This window comes from Aulonocara stuartgranti (genome assembly GCF_965226115.1).
Source record: "Aulonocara stuartgranti genome assembly, chromosome: 19".
Classification (NCBI taxonomy): Eukaryota; Metazoa; Chordata; class Actinopteri; order Cichliformes; family Cichlidae; genus Aulonocara; species Aulonocara stuartgranti.
In genome coordinates, this window is record NC_138955.1 from 12,727,870 (window position 1) to 12,740,802 (window position 12,933).

Below are 12,933 nucleotides of genomic sequence, written 5' to 3' on the forward strand. Positions count from 1 at the left end.
CGTAGCACTTTTAAAAATACACAAAGTGCTTCACACATGGGGTGAAATAAAATATATTCAAATTAGTACACACCTACATAGATGTTCTGTGGACTCATCTGTTACCACAGCCACAGCAGGGCTGCGTCTCCGGGCAATCAGGCAGATTGCACTTGCATGTGACTTGTTGAGTCTTTTAACTCAGCCTGAAAGAGCGGACATGTGTTCATCTTCCAGACTAAGCTCATGTTTAATTCAGTGGACCGAGCCTCAAAGCGCCTTCTGTTATTTATATCTTAATATCCTCTCTGTACCATTTTTTGTAGCTTTTAATATTTAGTCATGATGATATTTACAGATAACCAAGGGATTTTGGAAAGAAATCAGAACAACGCGAAGATAAAAAACAGTCAAAATATCACGTTATGGTAGAAGAACTTAACATAATAATGAATTTCACATGCAACATATACTTATTAAGCTATCCCACTTGTTTTGCAGATTTTCTAGTCCATGGCCTGACTCTGTTATCTCAGGCTTGGCTCCAGCCTGAAAAGATAAATTAATAGCAGTGATAAATATAGGCCCGTAGCCCCGATTGTGTCCCCTCCGAGATGATTTAGAGACTGCTAATGGACAGTTTGTTTACATTCACAAATGATAACAGTTTGGGCCTTAAGAGCCTGCTTTACATAGAGTACCTTAGCTCTAAAAAGCCAGAACTGTTCTTGTTTAAAATGATTGTAAATTTACCAGAATCTGCTGAATGAGCATAATTCAAAACAAATCAAGTGTGTGATCATGTATGAGTTGTATAGTTTTAATGTTTTATTTGGGAACAGAATGGTGTGTATGTGTAAGTTTGGTGATGGATTTTTTATTATGAATGAACGATGAATTTTTATGAATTATTATGTCTATTTTTTATTCTTAAGGACAACAGATGGAAATGAGCCCTTGGCTATAATCTGGTATGTTTGCATTCATGTAATTTTTTTTTTTACATTTATGTTCATTAACATGCACTATCCTAAATAAATAAATAAATAAATAAATTATCACACCTCTATATTTTCATCTAAATGAATCTGGTATACTTAATCAACCTTGATTAAATTATATGAAAAACACATCTAATTTCAGTTTAAATGTCATTCAGTTGGGTATTTTATTGGATTTATGTTTGGTTTTTGTCACCCTGGAAAAATTGATTTCAATTTGCTCAACATCAATCAAATACGTAAAAATAAATAATAGCTAAATAAATTCTCATGTATTTCTCTGTGTAACAAGCATCAGGTTACAGGGCTAGAAAATGTTACAATAACAGCCAAAGAAATTTAAATTTAAATTTTTCTGTAATTGGCTGCAGTTAATCTGGTTTGCCAATCGATCGAGCCAAACAGATTAGATTTGTTGAAGCTGTTACTGTTTCAAAGCTAAAGCTGCCGGGCTTTGTTTGGTGTTTTCCTCAAATACTCCTGCCATCTGTAAATGGCTTCTGAAATTAGGATTAGGATTAATCCTGTTTTGCATACAGATGAGTAATTTTATTAGAAATCTATCTACATCTAATTAGCAAGTAGATGTAAAAAAAGATAGAAAATTATATGTCCTTATCAGTGAAATGTACTTGATGCATAGAGTGAGTTCAAACAGCTTGGTTATCACTTTAATGATCAATTGATTGAAGTGGATTTCATTAAATTTTGTACTCAGCTCATGATTACAGCTTTCAATTTGGTATATACAAGAGAATGAGACTTAGTATTTTACGTATTTTTGATTTTTGTTTTTCTTTTGTAGAAAAAACATCATAACTCAGCAATTCTCTGAAAGATAAAAAAATGACTATCATATAAAATATAATGAGTAAGCTTATAGACTAGAATTTAGACCTATTTTACATATTATGTAAGCTGTAATGTCTAAACTTTGCAAATTCAGGCAGCATTTTGCTGTTATTTCAATAACATAAACCCGTATTTTGTGCTGATCTATCAGAAATATGCTGCCACCACTGTATGCACTTGTCAAAATAAATTAGTGTAGTTTTTAAAGAAATTCCAAGAAGTCTAAAGAGCTCAAGTTCATGAGCTAATGTATGTACTAGCTGCTAGCTGGCCCAATTTAATCCCACATGCACAGATTCCTCCACCAGGCATTAAGTGACATTAGCATTGATTCTGAATAATGTCAGCATGACTATTTTCACCTGCTGGATGCAATTTGTTTAGTTTGTTTCATGTTGCTGATGTAATAAGGCTGCTGCTCCTCGAATTCCCACCATTAACCACCAAATAAAAACCAAAACAATGAGCTAAAAGGCGGTAAACTGAACAGTCAGATTTTGAGCTTTATCATCACCTGGTCCACTGTTGAAAAATATACATTACAGCCTTAAAACTAGAGGTCTCGCTGCTATAGTAAGTGTGCCCTTCAGCTGGCTTTCTCTCTAGCTGTGCAGCGCAGATATATTTGAGCATGAATCCTTGAGGCTTGCGGGGTCATACTGCTCCTCTGGGGTGACTGAAAATGAGGTCAGTCTTACCTGAACCTCTTCAGGAGCTTTCTCTAAATCCCCCTGCTTACACCGACCTTTAATAAAGCGGTGCAGTACAAAACCGCTGCCTTTCTGTCTCTGTCCATTTTGCCGTTGCATCTCTAATGAGGGCTGCTCTCATCTCCCTTTATGTATTCATCAGCTATTTTAACCTCCCACTCACCCAGGCTGCCAGAGAGTGTTAAAGCTCCTTGCGGGAAAAAACCATTAATTACTGAGGATTTATAGACTATGTATTCCGATTTGAAGAGTGCCCATCCCGTTTTGCCCTGTTAGCACTGACACGATGACCTGAATAAGAAAATAGCATTTACATTTTAATCACTTGGCTCGTACATTTCTTCACATTGGATTAAAAGTTAAAGCAATTTATTTATTTTTTGCCTTATTTAGCAGGGATGCTGCACATTAATAATTATGGCAGGAAATATGCCAGAGATTGCCAAGAGGGTTTTGGGGGGGATGTCCCTGAACAGATATTACAAAGTCACATTTAAAAAAACAAGATTGTGAGATGTTTAGTTAGCAGAGTGTAAGGGCTTACAAATATCAGATGAGCTGTTTTTAATCTTCAGAGATGTCAGAGTTGTTTTTTCTCTTATCTTGAGGAGGATACTGGATCCCAAATTATTCCCAAATGCAGACAGGTGTCTTGTAGAGTTTGTTAAGACAGACAGTTCCCTTTGTGTGTCACTTTCACAGGAATTTTAGGTGCTGATTGTTGATAAAAGGCACTGAGCGAGTGGAGTGTTGACAGTCAAAATCACCTGTGTATGCCTGAGTGACAGCAAGAGAGTTTTGTGTGTGTATATAATTTAAATCACACTCGTGCACACTTTTGAGTATCAGTCATTCACAACAATCCTTGTTTTTCTTAGCATTTGAATCCAGCTTTCATCATTTTGTGCAGGTGACCCAGCCCCCTCGGGCCGAGCAGCAGGGCCAGCTGCTGGGCAGCTTCGATGAGAAGGCTTACTTAGCAGCAAAGCAGCTGAAACCAGGCGACGACCCGTACAAGGACCATGCCTTCAACCTGCAGGAGAGCGACCGGCTGGGCAGCGAGCGAGCCATACGAGACACTCGACACTACAGGTGAGCGGGGTTAGTCCAGGTACTGTCTGCCTCCTCTGATCAGCACAAGTGGATCGGGGACTAATCTTGTATGAGCTGTGCAAAAGATCTGCTAATAAGCTGATTTGATGTTGGGAGTTCGTCGTCAGACGTGCAGCGTTTAGCGTAAACTGCTGTGATTCAGATCATGACGTGAACTTAAACCTTTTTTTGGCAAAAAAGAAAAGAAAAGAAAGAAAGATCAGATTTATTGTTTTGCTGAAGACATTGGACCTTGTGTTGAAACTTTTTGCCTTCTGCTGTGTTAAAGATCAAAAGATCAAGAATGAATCTTCCAACACATTTTCTTTGCTTAGTTTAGAGGCCTTGGGTTTTAGTGCACTCAGTAACTTAGAATATTTCGAATTTCTTTTTAAAGTGGAGTGGTCACTACAAGCACTGCTACAAAAGCAGGTCATACAGGTTTGCATTTTAACTCGCGGCTCTAAGGAACCTTTTTCTCAGTGTGCATAATGTCTCCTCCAGTTTTCGTTTGCAGCGTCATGTTTAAAGATGCAATTTGAGTTGAAGTAAAACAAACCTTTAGTTTTTCTCAGAAGATATTTTCCCTCTTTTGAGTTTTGTTTTTTATCCAGATTGCTCTAAAATCCACTTATCCGTGATTGTTGGGCTTCTTCTATAACTGGAAAATGCAGCTAAATGGCTGCCAACTGAAAGTTCTTTTTTTATTCAACCTTTATTTATGCAGAGCAGGTTGCTCCTTTTTAAAGCCGCGTTCTGTTCACTGTTACGCTGAGGCATAAAATTGCAGGAAACAACACAAGTGAGTCATAAACAGAAGAGGACAATAGGCAATAAACAAAGTGTGAGCTCGGCTGAAAGCAGGTAAAAGGTTATTATACATGCATATGTATAATTATATAATATATAATTAAACAAGTGATTCTCCTGTTAAATTACAGTAAACTCGTGAAAGCTAGTTTCACTGGATGAAACTGCTGTTTAGAGTGTTGGTGGAGAAAACATAACTTCTAAACAGTATGAGCTGTATAGTATAATACTGCCAGCTGTTTATTTACCAACAATTAGCTTATTATTTAAAATATTTTTTCAGTATTTTAGATACATATCTTTAAAAATGCACTTCTTATGTTGAACAGGTTCTTGGTTTTCTATGTGAGCAGACAGTCTTTACCCACCTACTGTTTAAACCTTTGTTTGAAAGGGACAGCCGGCCTAAGAGGCTTTGACCTGTGAAATCATGTAAAATCCTACTAAAGTGGAGAAATTCACTCAAAACGTCTATTTTAACTATGAAAAAATTCAAGCTTTTGTCTCTGCCCTCCGTACTTCGAGTGATTTCAGAAATTCTGCTGTATTCAACGTTTAAAAAACACTAAAAATAATCACTGGCCAGAGAATTTCCTTTGAGAATAATCCCTACAGGAGTCTTGATCATGATGGCTAAATAGTGCTAAATAAAACCCAAGTGCTGTTCTTGCCCCACAAACACTGCGAACCACAGCATAAGTGGAATAGAAAATCTTCACACTTCCAAATTTAAATATTTGAATATGACATATGGATATTCCAGTGAGTCTCTGACCACTCTCACGGGTTGCTAAGGTATTTTAGCCCTCGTTTTAAATTTTTATACGTTGACAGCATGCTACAAGAAGGTAATAGGACTTGATGATACATTGTGACAGCTTTTACAGCACATCACTGTACAAACCAATGAATGTTTTCGAAAGTCATTGGTGCAAACTGTTTTTTCCTCAGAGGATTTTCACGAGGATTGTAACATTTGAGAACATCCAAACTATTTTTATAAAGATGTTTCATTTTATTTCTGATAATGGTTCCGCATGCTATATTTTCCCAGTTTAATTTTCTGTTCCTATTATAAGCTGCTGTTGATTTCTTTTTCATTACAAAATTACATCAAAGTCTCATATGTAATTATATCAAATGGCAGCACGTCTAATATGTGAACATACCCGTACGACTTACTAATTAAACAAACGCTGCAATCGTGCAGTGATTGTTAATCTTGTAATAATGACTCCTTAGTGAATGTATATTGTTGCCTTTATTTTCCTGTTTCGTTGTGGTGTATGATATTTGAATTTCATACCTTATAACCTAGGCTCAATGCGCCCAGCAACAGGTAGCAGATTAAAACGGAGGGTCAGATATCTGTGCGAATGTTGCTGGGCAACTGGATATTTCTATGTCACTACAGCAACAATGCAGAGACGACTCCGCGGGGCAGCTCGGCCAATCGCATGTGTCTGAAACTGTGTCCAGCATGTGTGTGCGTGAATACAAGACGTCCAGGTTTGTATGAGTTACCACATGTGACCTTCTCACCCCTGCGTGCAGGTGTGCAGCTCTGACTTATGACACAGACCTTCCCTCCACAAGTATCGTCATAACTTTTCACAACGAGGCCCGCTCTACTCTTCTTCGCACCATTAAAAGGTAATGACGCAAGTGGCCAAATTAGACAGGAGAAATGACACCAACTTGTGTGCTTGCTCTAATCTTCTTCTATCACAGCACAAATTTCCCTGCCATGGGATCAAGTCTTAGCTTATCTTATCTTATCTTATTTTCTTTTCCCGCTCAGTGTCCTGATGCGAAGTCCGCCATCATTGATTCAAGAAATAATCCTGATAGATGACTTTAGCTCTGACCGTGAGTTTTGTTCTTTTTGTATCTGAACTGCTGCTCAGAAAGGCTTCAGATGAATGCTGAATAGATGTTGCTCTGTGCCTTTTGTATGTACAAAATAGAAAACTGTTAAAAAAGTATGTTAATTCTGAGTTTACGGCTTGTTTCTGCTGTCTCCATGGCAACCCCCACCCACCTACCCCAAAAAAGAAAACTGTAAAAAAATTATTTGAAGCAAACAAAACAAAGAAACTGAAAATGGAAATAAATATTAATATAAAATGAAAGCTAAATTTGCTCAAAGATTCTGTACTGTGCTTGTTTCTGAGAACTTAGATTTTATATTTGGACTAATGGTGCACATTATTATTTCGATTTTTCTTAATTTATTCATTTACTTGTTTATGTGGAGTAACTTTGAAGCTACTTTCATGGAAACACTGACACTGAATTATAATTCTATAGTTCACCTTCCCTGTGAAAGTTGCTGTGAAAAACGTTTCAAGACATGCAAACACAGTCAGACGTTGTAAAATCTGACTGCATAATACAGTGTTTTTGCTTTGGTAGCCTCAGGGGTTGCCGTGCAGAGTGTCCATAAAAAGTGAGGAAACTGGACAAGTGGAGGACAAAAGGCCTGCAAAGACCTGACGTAGCACACAAGAGATGCATCAGGCCCTTCAACTGATCATCTACTGTCTCAGTGGGAACCTGGTTTTCAAAATAAAGGAAAACAAGGAGAAAAAGCTGAGATGTACCAAATTGTATAGTACTTGAACTGTAAATCAGTGTTAGTAGGTCCGAATTAATTCAAATGATTTTGGTTCAAATCATCAATATGTACAGAGGACGTCAGGAGAGATTACAGAAGGAAGACAGTGTAAAGTAAATGGTAAACTTTAAATGGACTAGTTCTTATATTCCCTTTTTTTTTTTACTGTTCCTTCTTATATTTCTAAAATCCTGACTTTGATGCCGGAAGGCAGTTAAGCATGTATCAGCATGTGTGATGAAAATACCAACCAGTCGGGAATCCAAATTACTGGAAAATTGTAGGAGGGAATAATTTCAGAAGAAACGAGCGGCCTTTTAGGTTTGTATTGCTCATAGGAAATCAGAAACTTAATGACAGGTGGCTGCTTTTTATATGTCTGAGGCAAATATGAAAAAATGTGAACGTAAACAACAGCTGTAGCAGAAGTGAGCTGGAGAAACACACGAGTAACAGCCTGGAAAGAGAACTAGCAGAATCAGTTTAATTCATTCATTTTGAAAATTTTGAGTTGAGTTGGTTTAATATCACCGTAAAAAGTGGCTGATGTGGTTTATGTGGCTGTGGAATTATCGGATAACCACACTTTAGTAATTATTCCCCTTTGTCAGCATCGGGCTGAGAAGTTTCATGAGCTCATGTCGCCAGTGCCTTCTGTAATTACCACCACATGGATCCTCTGTCTGTGGGAACAGCACGGCGACCTATATCCACGGTGTACTAACACCCTCACACGTGCATTCGTACTCGGAGGTGTCAAAGCTGGCCAGACATCTAAACAGTAGTGTCTCAGTGGCAGGAGCAGCGGGAGCTCTGTAGCCCACTAATGCCTCATTTATCCCTCGTCTCCTGCTGCCAGTCTACCTGCACCTTGGCTGTACCAGCAGGGTTCACAGTGAACAAAGGGTTCTTAAGCTACACTCTTAATCTCTTCCCTGTTTTGGATTTTAATTCCCAGTATTAATTATCATGTGAACCAGTCTCAAACACACTTTGGTTCTAGTTTGTGACTTTTAGTTTCGACTCAGTCTGACTGTGAACCAGTGAGCCTCCAATTAGCTGACTTCTCCAGTTGCTGCACTCTAATGGGTGCCATTGTTACCAGTTTCAGACAATTAACACAACAGCTGCTACAGTTTTGAAACAGGAAGGTCCACAGCATGCTTTGTTCCTCAAATATTGTTAGTTTTATTTGTTTTACTTCTGTGAGATAGTAAAGGAGATTTTTTCCTGTAGTTTCTGTACAGTTAGAATCTCTCACCACTTAGACCCAACATTTTTACTCTGGGGATTGTTGCAGTGTATGTATTACCTAATAGTCATTCTGAAGCTGAATCCTTTACAGTGTTTTACAGCAGGTTTCAGCTCATTGTTAGAGGTTAACTTTTGTGTTTTGATGAACTCGCACCGCTGTCATAGCAGCTGGTCACAGCTGGCAAGTCCCACGTGACAGATCAGTTATTGCAGGCTTAAATAAACATGGATTTCCACGCTCTCACGGCAGCCACTTCAATATTATACATGTCCCGCTGTATGAGCAGCAATTGTCTGATCATAAAGGTTCAGTTTACCAACATATATGATAAAATAAGCACGTTTTTGCTTTTCTTCATGGATTTATTTCCCACTCTGTTGTAATATCTTCACCGAGAAAAAATGTAGATGAATGAGTGAATATATTCAAATCAGGGCTGCTGTGTCAAGTGTGCAGGTGGAATTTAGAGAGACAGTCAGCCGATGCAGTGAGAGTGTGAGCTGATTTGTTAGTAGACGTGACGGTGTTGGAGGATGTCGGCCAGCAGCAGCAGGAGGGATTGTCCTGGCCGAGCGTAATCCTGTTAAGGCTCGCCCGCTTTAATCACAAGGACATGGTGCTCAATCAAGGACAGTGATCTTTACTGCAAGCCTGCATGTGACTCCAACAGTGTGGAGACAGGCATACACTGGATTAATTAATATTTACAGGACTCAGATAAGCTCAGTTTAAACTTAACAGATTCACACAATCAGTCAAACTAAAAGTCCTGGGTTTGAATCCACTGGCTGGTTGAGTTTGTGGAGTTCTTCCCATGTTTACGTGGGTTCTCCCCGGGTATCCAATCTTCTTCCCACAGTCCAAAGACATACATGGGTTAGCTTAACTAAAATAAAGGCTGTATTGGCTGTAGGTGTGAATGTTGTCTGTGACCCTGAACTGGGTCAGCAGAAAGAAACAGATGAGATGATTATCTTGTTAATTCAGAAAAACAGGATAATATACTGTAGTTTAAAACGATAACTCACAAAACTCTTAAAATTGTCATTTTTTTGTGTGTAGTCTGGGGGAAAAAAATTCCCTGATGCAAACAGGCTTTCACACACTCACATGCATGCATACAAGCTTATACAATCAGGCTAAAAGTGTACAACATCTGTTCGGTGGGAGTGATCTATGACTTTTTGCTGTTCTTGCCCGAGTCTTGTGAGTCTTCTCTACACACACCAGCTGTCCCCCCATTAGGAGCAACACTAAAGCCATACACATGCACGCACACACACCCTCTGACTCTACAGTCTACATGCAAACAAACAGGTTTGTACACACAGCAAATTTAATCACAGAGGATTACAACTTGTCATGCTCGTTTCTGTCAGCATAAGGTTGTATCGCTGCTCGGGAGGGGGTCTGCTTGATCTCTCCACAATCCCTCAGCAAGATCACAAACACAGACACAAGCACACACTCTCTGCTGCTAATGCCAATCTTCCCAAGTGTGTGTGTATATGTGTGTACCTGTGCTTGTGTGTTGTTTGTAATGATGTCCACTACAACAGCAGCTCTGTGCCAGCTATGGCTCATGTAGAAACATGGAGTGGATGATGGAAGTTGGCTCGCTGGTGGATTTGTTTATGGAAAAAAGGATTTTGAATTGAATCATGCAGTGAGCTCTTTTGCTTGAACACTCTGACCTGTGCACTTTTTTGTGTTTACGTGTTTCTCATTATTATAGCCTAAGTGAAATGGATGCACCGATGGATGTTTGAATGTCTTTAGCTCATATACTGCAGCATTAAGTGACTTTTATCACAGCACTGAGTAGTGTGCTTATTGAGGGTGTGTATCCGTAACCATGCCCTTGTTTGTCTGTGTTTATGTCTGTTTAAGTGCACTAAATCCATGTAAGTGTGGCAGCGTGGTGTGCTTGTGGGTTTGGGTGAGTGACAGAGTGTGAGATGAGGCAGCGAGGAGAAATATTTTTCTCAGTGTGTGTTCTCCTTCCACCATAAAATGCCATCTCCTCTGCTCTCCTCCCCCAGCTGAGGACTGCCAGCTGCTCACTCAGATCCCCAAAGTGCGCTGCCTGAGGAACGGCAGGAGAGAGGGTGAGTGTGCGGGGACAAGGGGAACGATGGGAAGGGGGGAAAATGACTTAATGGAAAAGATATTGGACTGAAAAGGGGATGTATTTTGTGTGGCTTTTTTTAAAGGAATAACTCATAGAAAGACAAGTGAAGGCGAAGATGGTAAAAATGCTTCACATGACAGCAGATAGTCACTGAAAATGTGTGTCCAAAAATACTGGAGTGGAAAAAACAAATCAAGTGGAAAACAGAAACAGACCAAAAAGATATGAACAGCTGTTGTTTCAGTCATTTTATGTAAAAGGAAAAAAAATTATGTAATGAGAGCTAATTAATAATTTAGTCAATAACATCTGACAACACAGTGAAAAACAGAAAATGCTTAAAAAAGCGATTGTCACAGGAAAAAGTGGGCTTGTAATTGCTGATGGATGAGGCCAAATTGTAAGAATACACAAGAAACTGACAGCATCCAAAAGGATAAACACAAAGAGCCAGGGAATAAATGCAAGGACACAGAAGAAGCAGAGTTATTATAGATTTATTTATTTTTAATTTTGTTTAGTTTCAGTTTGTTTACTGAGTGAGTTTCTGGTTTTTATTGTTTTTTATTAACAGTTTCAGTGTTACTTTTAGTCTTTCTAATTATTATAGTATGTCTCAATAAACGTGTCAATGATTTATTTTTTACCAAAAAACCCCTAAAACTAAAGATATTTCTTCTGTATTTTTATTTTACTTTAGTGTGTTGTGTGAAAGTGTGTGAAACTAGGAGTGAAAAATAAATTTTAGTTGACTAAACTAAAATCTGTTTTTCACTCCTAGTTTTTGTTTTTACCGTGGGTTTAGTTAATTATAATGACCTTGACAAGAAGAAACAGGAACATCCACAGACAGCATGAAAAATGATGACAGGATCTACACTCGCCTCCTCCTGATTTCTTAGTTTTTTTGCTTATTAGTCTTACTTATGTTTTTCAGAGCATCAAGCAAATTATAATAGTAGGCAAAGATAACTTGAGTAAATACAAAAAATAGATTTTAAATAATGATTTAATTTATTAAGAGGAAGAAAAAGCTGTGCAAACCTGGCCCTATGTTAAATCATGAATTAACAGTGATTAACCACATTTTTTGGAAAGATGAGTCCAATTTCAGTACCCGCAGCCAGGCCTGAGTACTGCCAGATTAAATCCCAAAATCATTTAAATCAAACCCTGTCTGACAAAGTGTAGGAAGCTAAAAGACCTCAAAAAGCAACTCATGGTGCCACGATCTAAAGAAACAGCTGAGAAACAAAGTCATTGACTTCTATCAGTCTGGAAAGGGTTACAAAGCCATTTCCATGGCAAATGGATAAAACATGGAAGAGTGGTGAACTTTCTCAGCAAAACGCATCGCTGACTCATCCAGAAAGTTTGAAGTAAAATATCCGGTTATGAGATTGTGCTTGGAAGCTCGAGCTATAATCCAAGGAAACCATCCAAAGTCCACTTCTAAATGGCTTAAAAAAACAAAATGAAGGCTTTGAAGTGGCCTAGTCAAAGTCCAGTCCAGACTTAAGTCCAATTGACATCATTTGGCATGACCTAAAAAGACCATTCATTCTCAAAAACCCTCCAATCTGACTAAATTAAAGCAATTATGTAAAGAAGAGTGGGCCAAAAGTCCTCCACAGTGATGTGAAAGTGTCATTTCCAGTTATCACACATGCTTGAGGATGAGTAGAACCAGTTATTTGGTCTAGGGTACAATTACTTTCTCATAAAGGGCATTTTGTTTCCATTAATAAATTAAATAATCCTTTATATTTTGTATTTACGCAGGTTATCTTAGTCTAGTGTTAACATTTGTTTAATGATCTAAAGAATGTAAGTGTGACCAAAGAAATAAACATTTAAAAATACTTTATTATCCACTGTATACCTACTGACAGCTGATACGCTGTATGGAGTACTGGGAGCTGCTTGGACATGTAGAAGCCACACCCTGAAGCTCCCAGTGCACTGTTTCTCTGCCAGAGGTGGTATGTAACTCTGCAGTTACCTTGTCAGCAGCACGGGGGCGCCTTTAGTGCACTATATGTTTCATAGCTCACTGACCCCGCTCTGTAGCTTTATGTGGTCTGCCACTTCCTGATTGAGTTCCTGTGGTTCTTGAACACTTCTGCTTTTCAGTAATATCACTTACAGTTGATGAAGGAATATCTGCGAGGGAAGAAATTCAACAAGTTGACTCGTCACAAAAGTAGCTTCCTACGACACTAGAATTTGGCGTGCTATTTAGAATGATCCATTCTTTCACAGATGTTTGTAGAGGCAAAATGCACGGCTAGAGGTGGTCAGTATAGTGTAGGTAACTGCAGACAGGTTAAAAACTAACACGAAAACAGTAAAACATCTTGAAAGTTGTTCAGAAATCCAGAAAAACTAAACAGAGACCAAAACTGAAGAAAACTGAGGCAAAATATTGTTAAAATAATATGACGTTAAAAAAAGAAAACTGACAAAACATAAGACTCAAAACTTAA

At 38.3% G+C, this 12,933-nt stretch overlaps 1 protein-coding gene across 1 annotated transcript in view; it reads left to right on the plus strand.

Annotated features, from left to right (window-relative positions):
* galnt16 (UDP-N-acetyl-alpha-D-galactosamine:polypeptide N-acetylgalactosaminyltransferase 16) overlaps positions 1–12,933 on the plus strand; it is a 36,825-nt gene that overhangs the window by 3,911 nt on the left and 19,981 nt on the right. The window contains exons 2-5 of the mRNA XM_082517335.1: positions 3,453–3,634; positions 5,999–6,097; positions 6,246–6,313; positions 10,359–10,424. Of these exons, the coding sequence (XP_082373461.1) occupies positions 3,453–3,634; positions 5,999–6,097; positions 6,246–6,313; positions 10,359–10,424 (415 nt within the window). The remainder of the gene's footprint in view (positions 1–3,452; positions 3,635–5,998; positions 6,098–6,245; positions 6,314–10,358; positions 10,425–12,933) is intronic.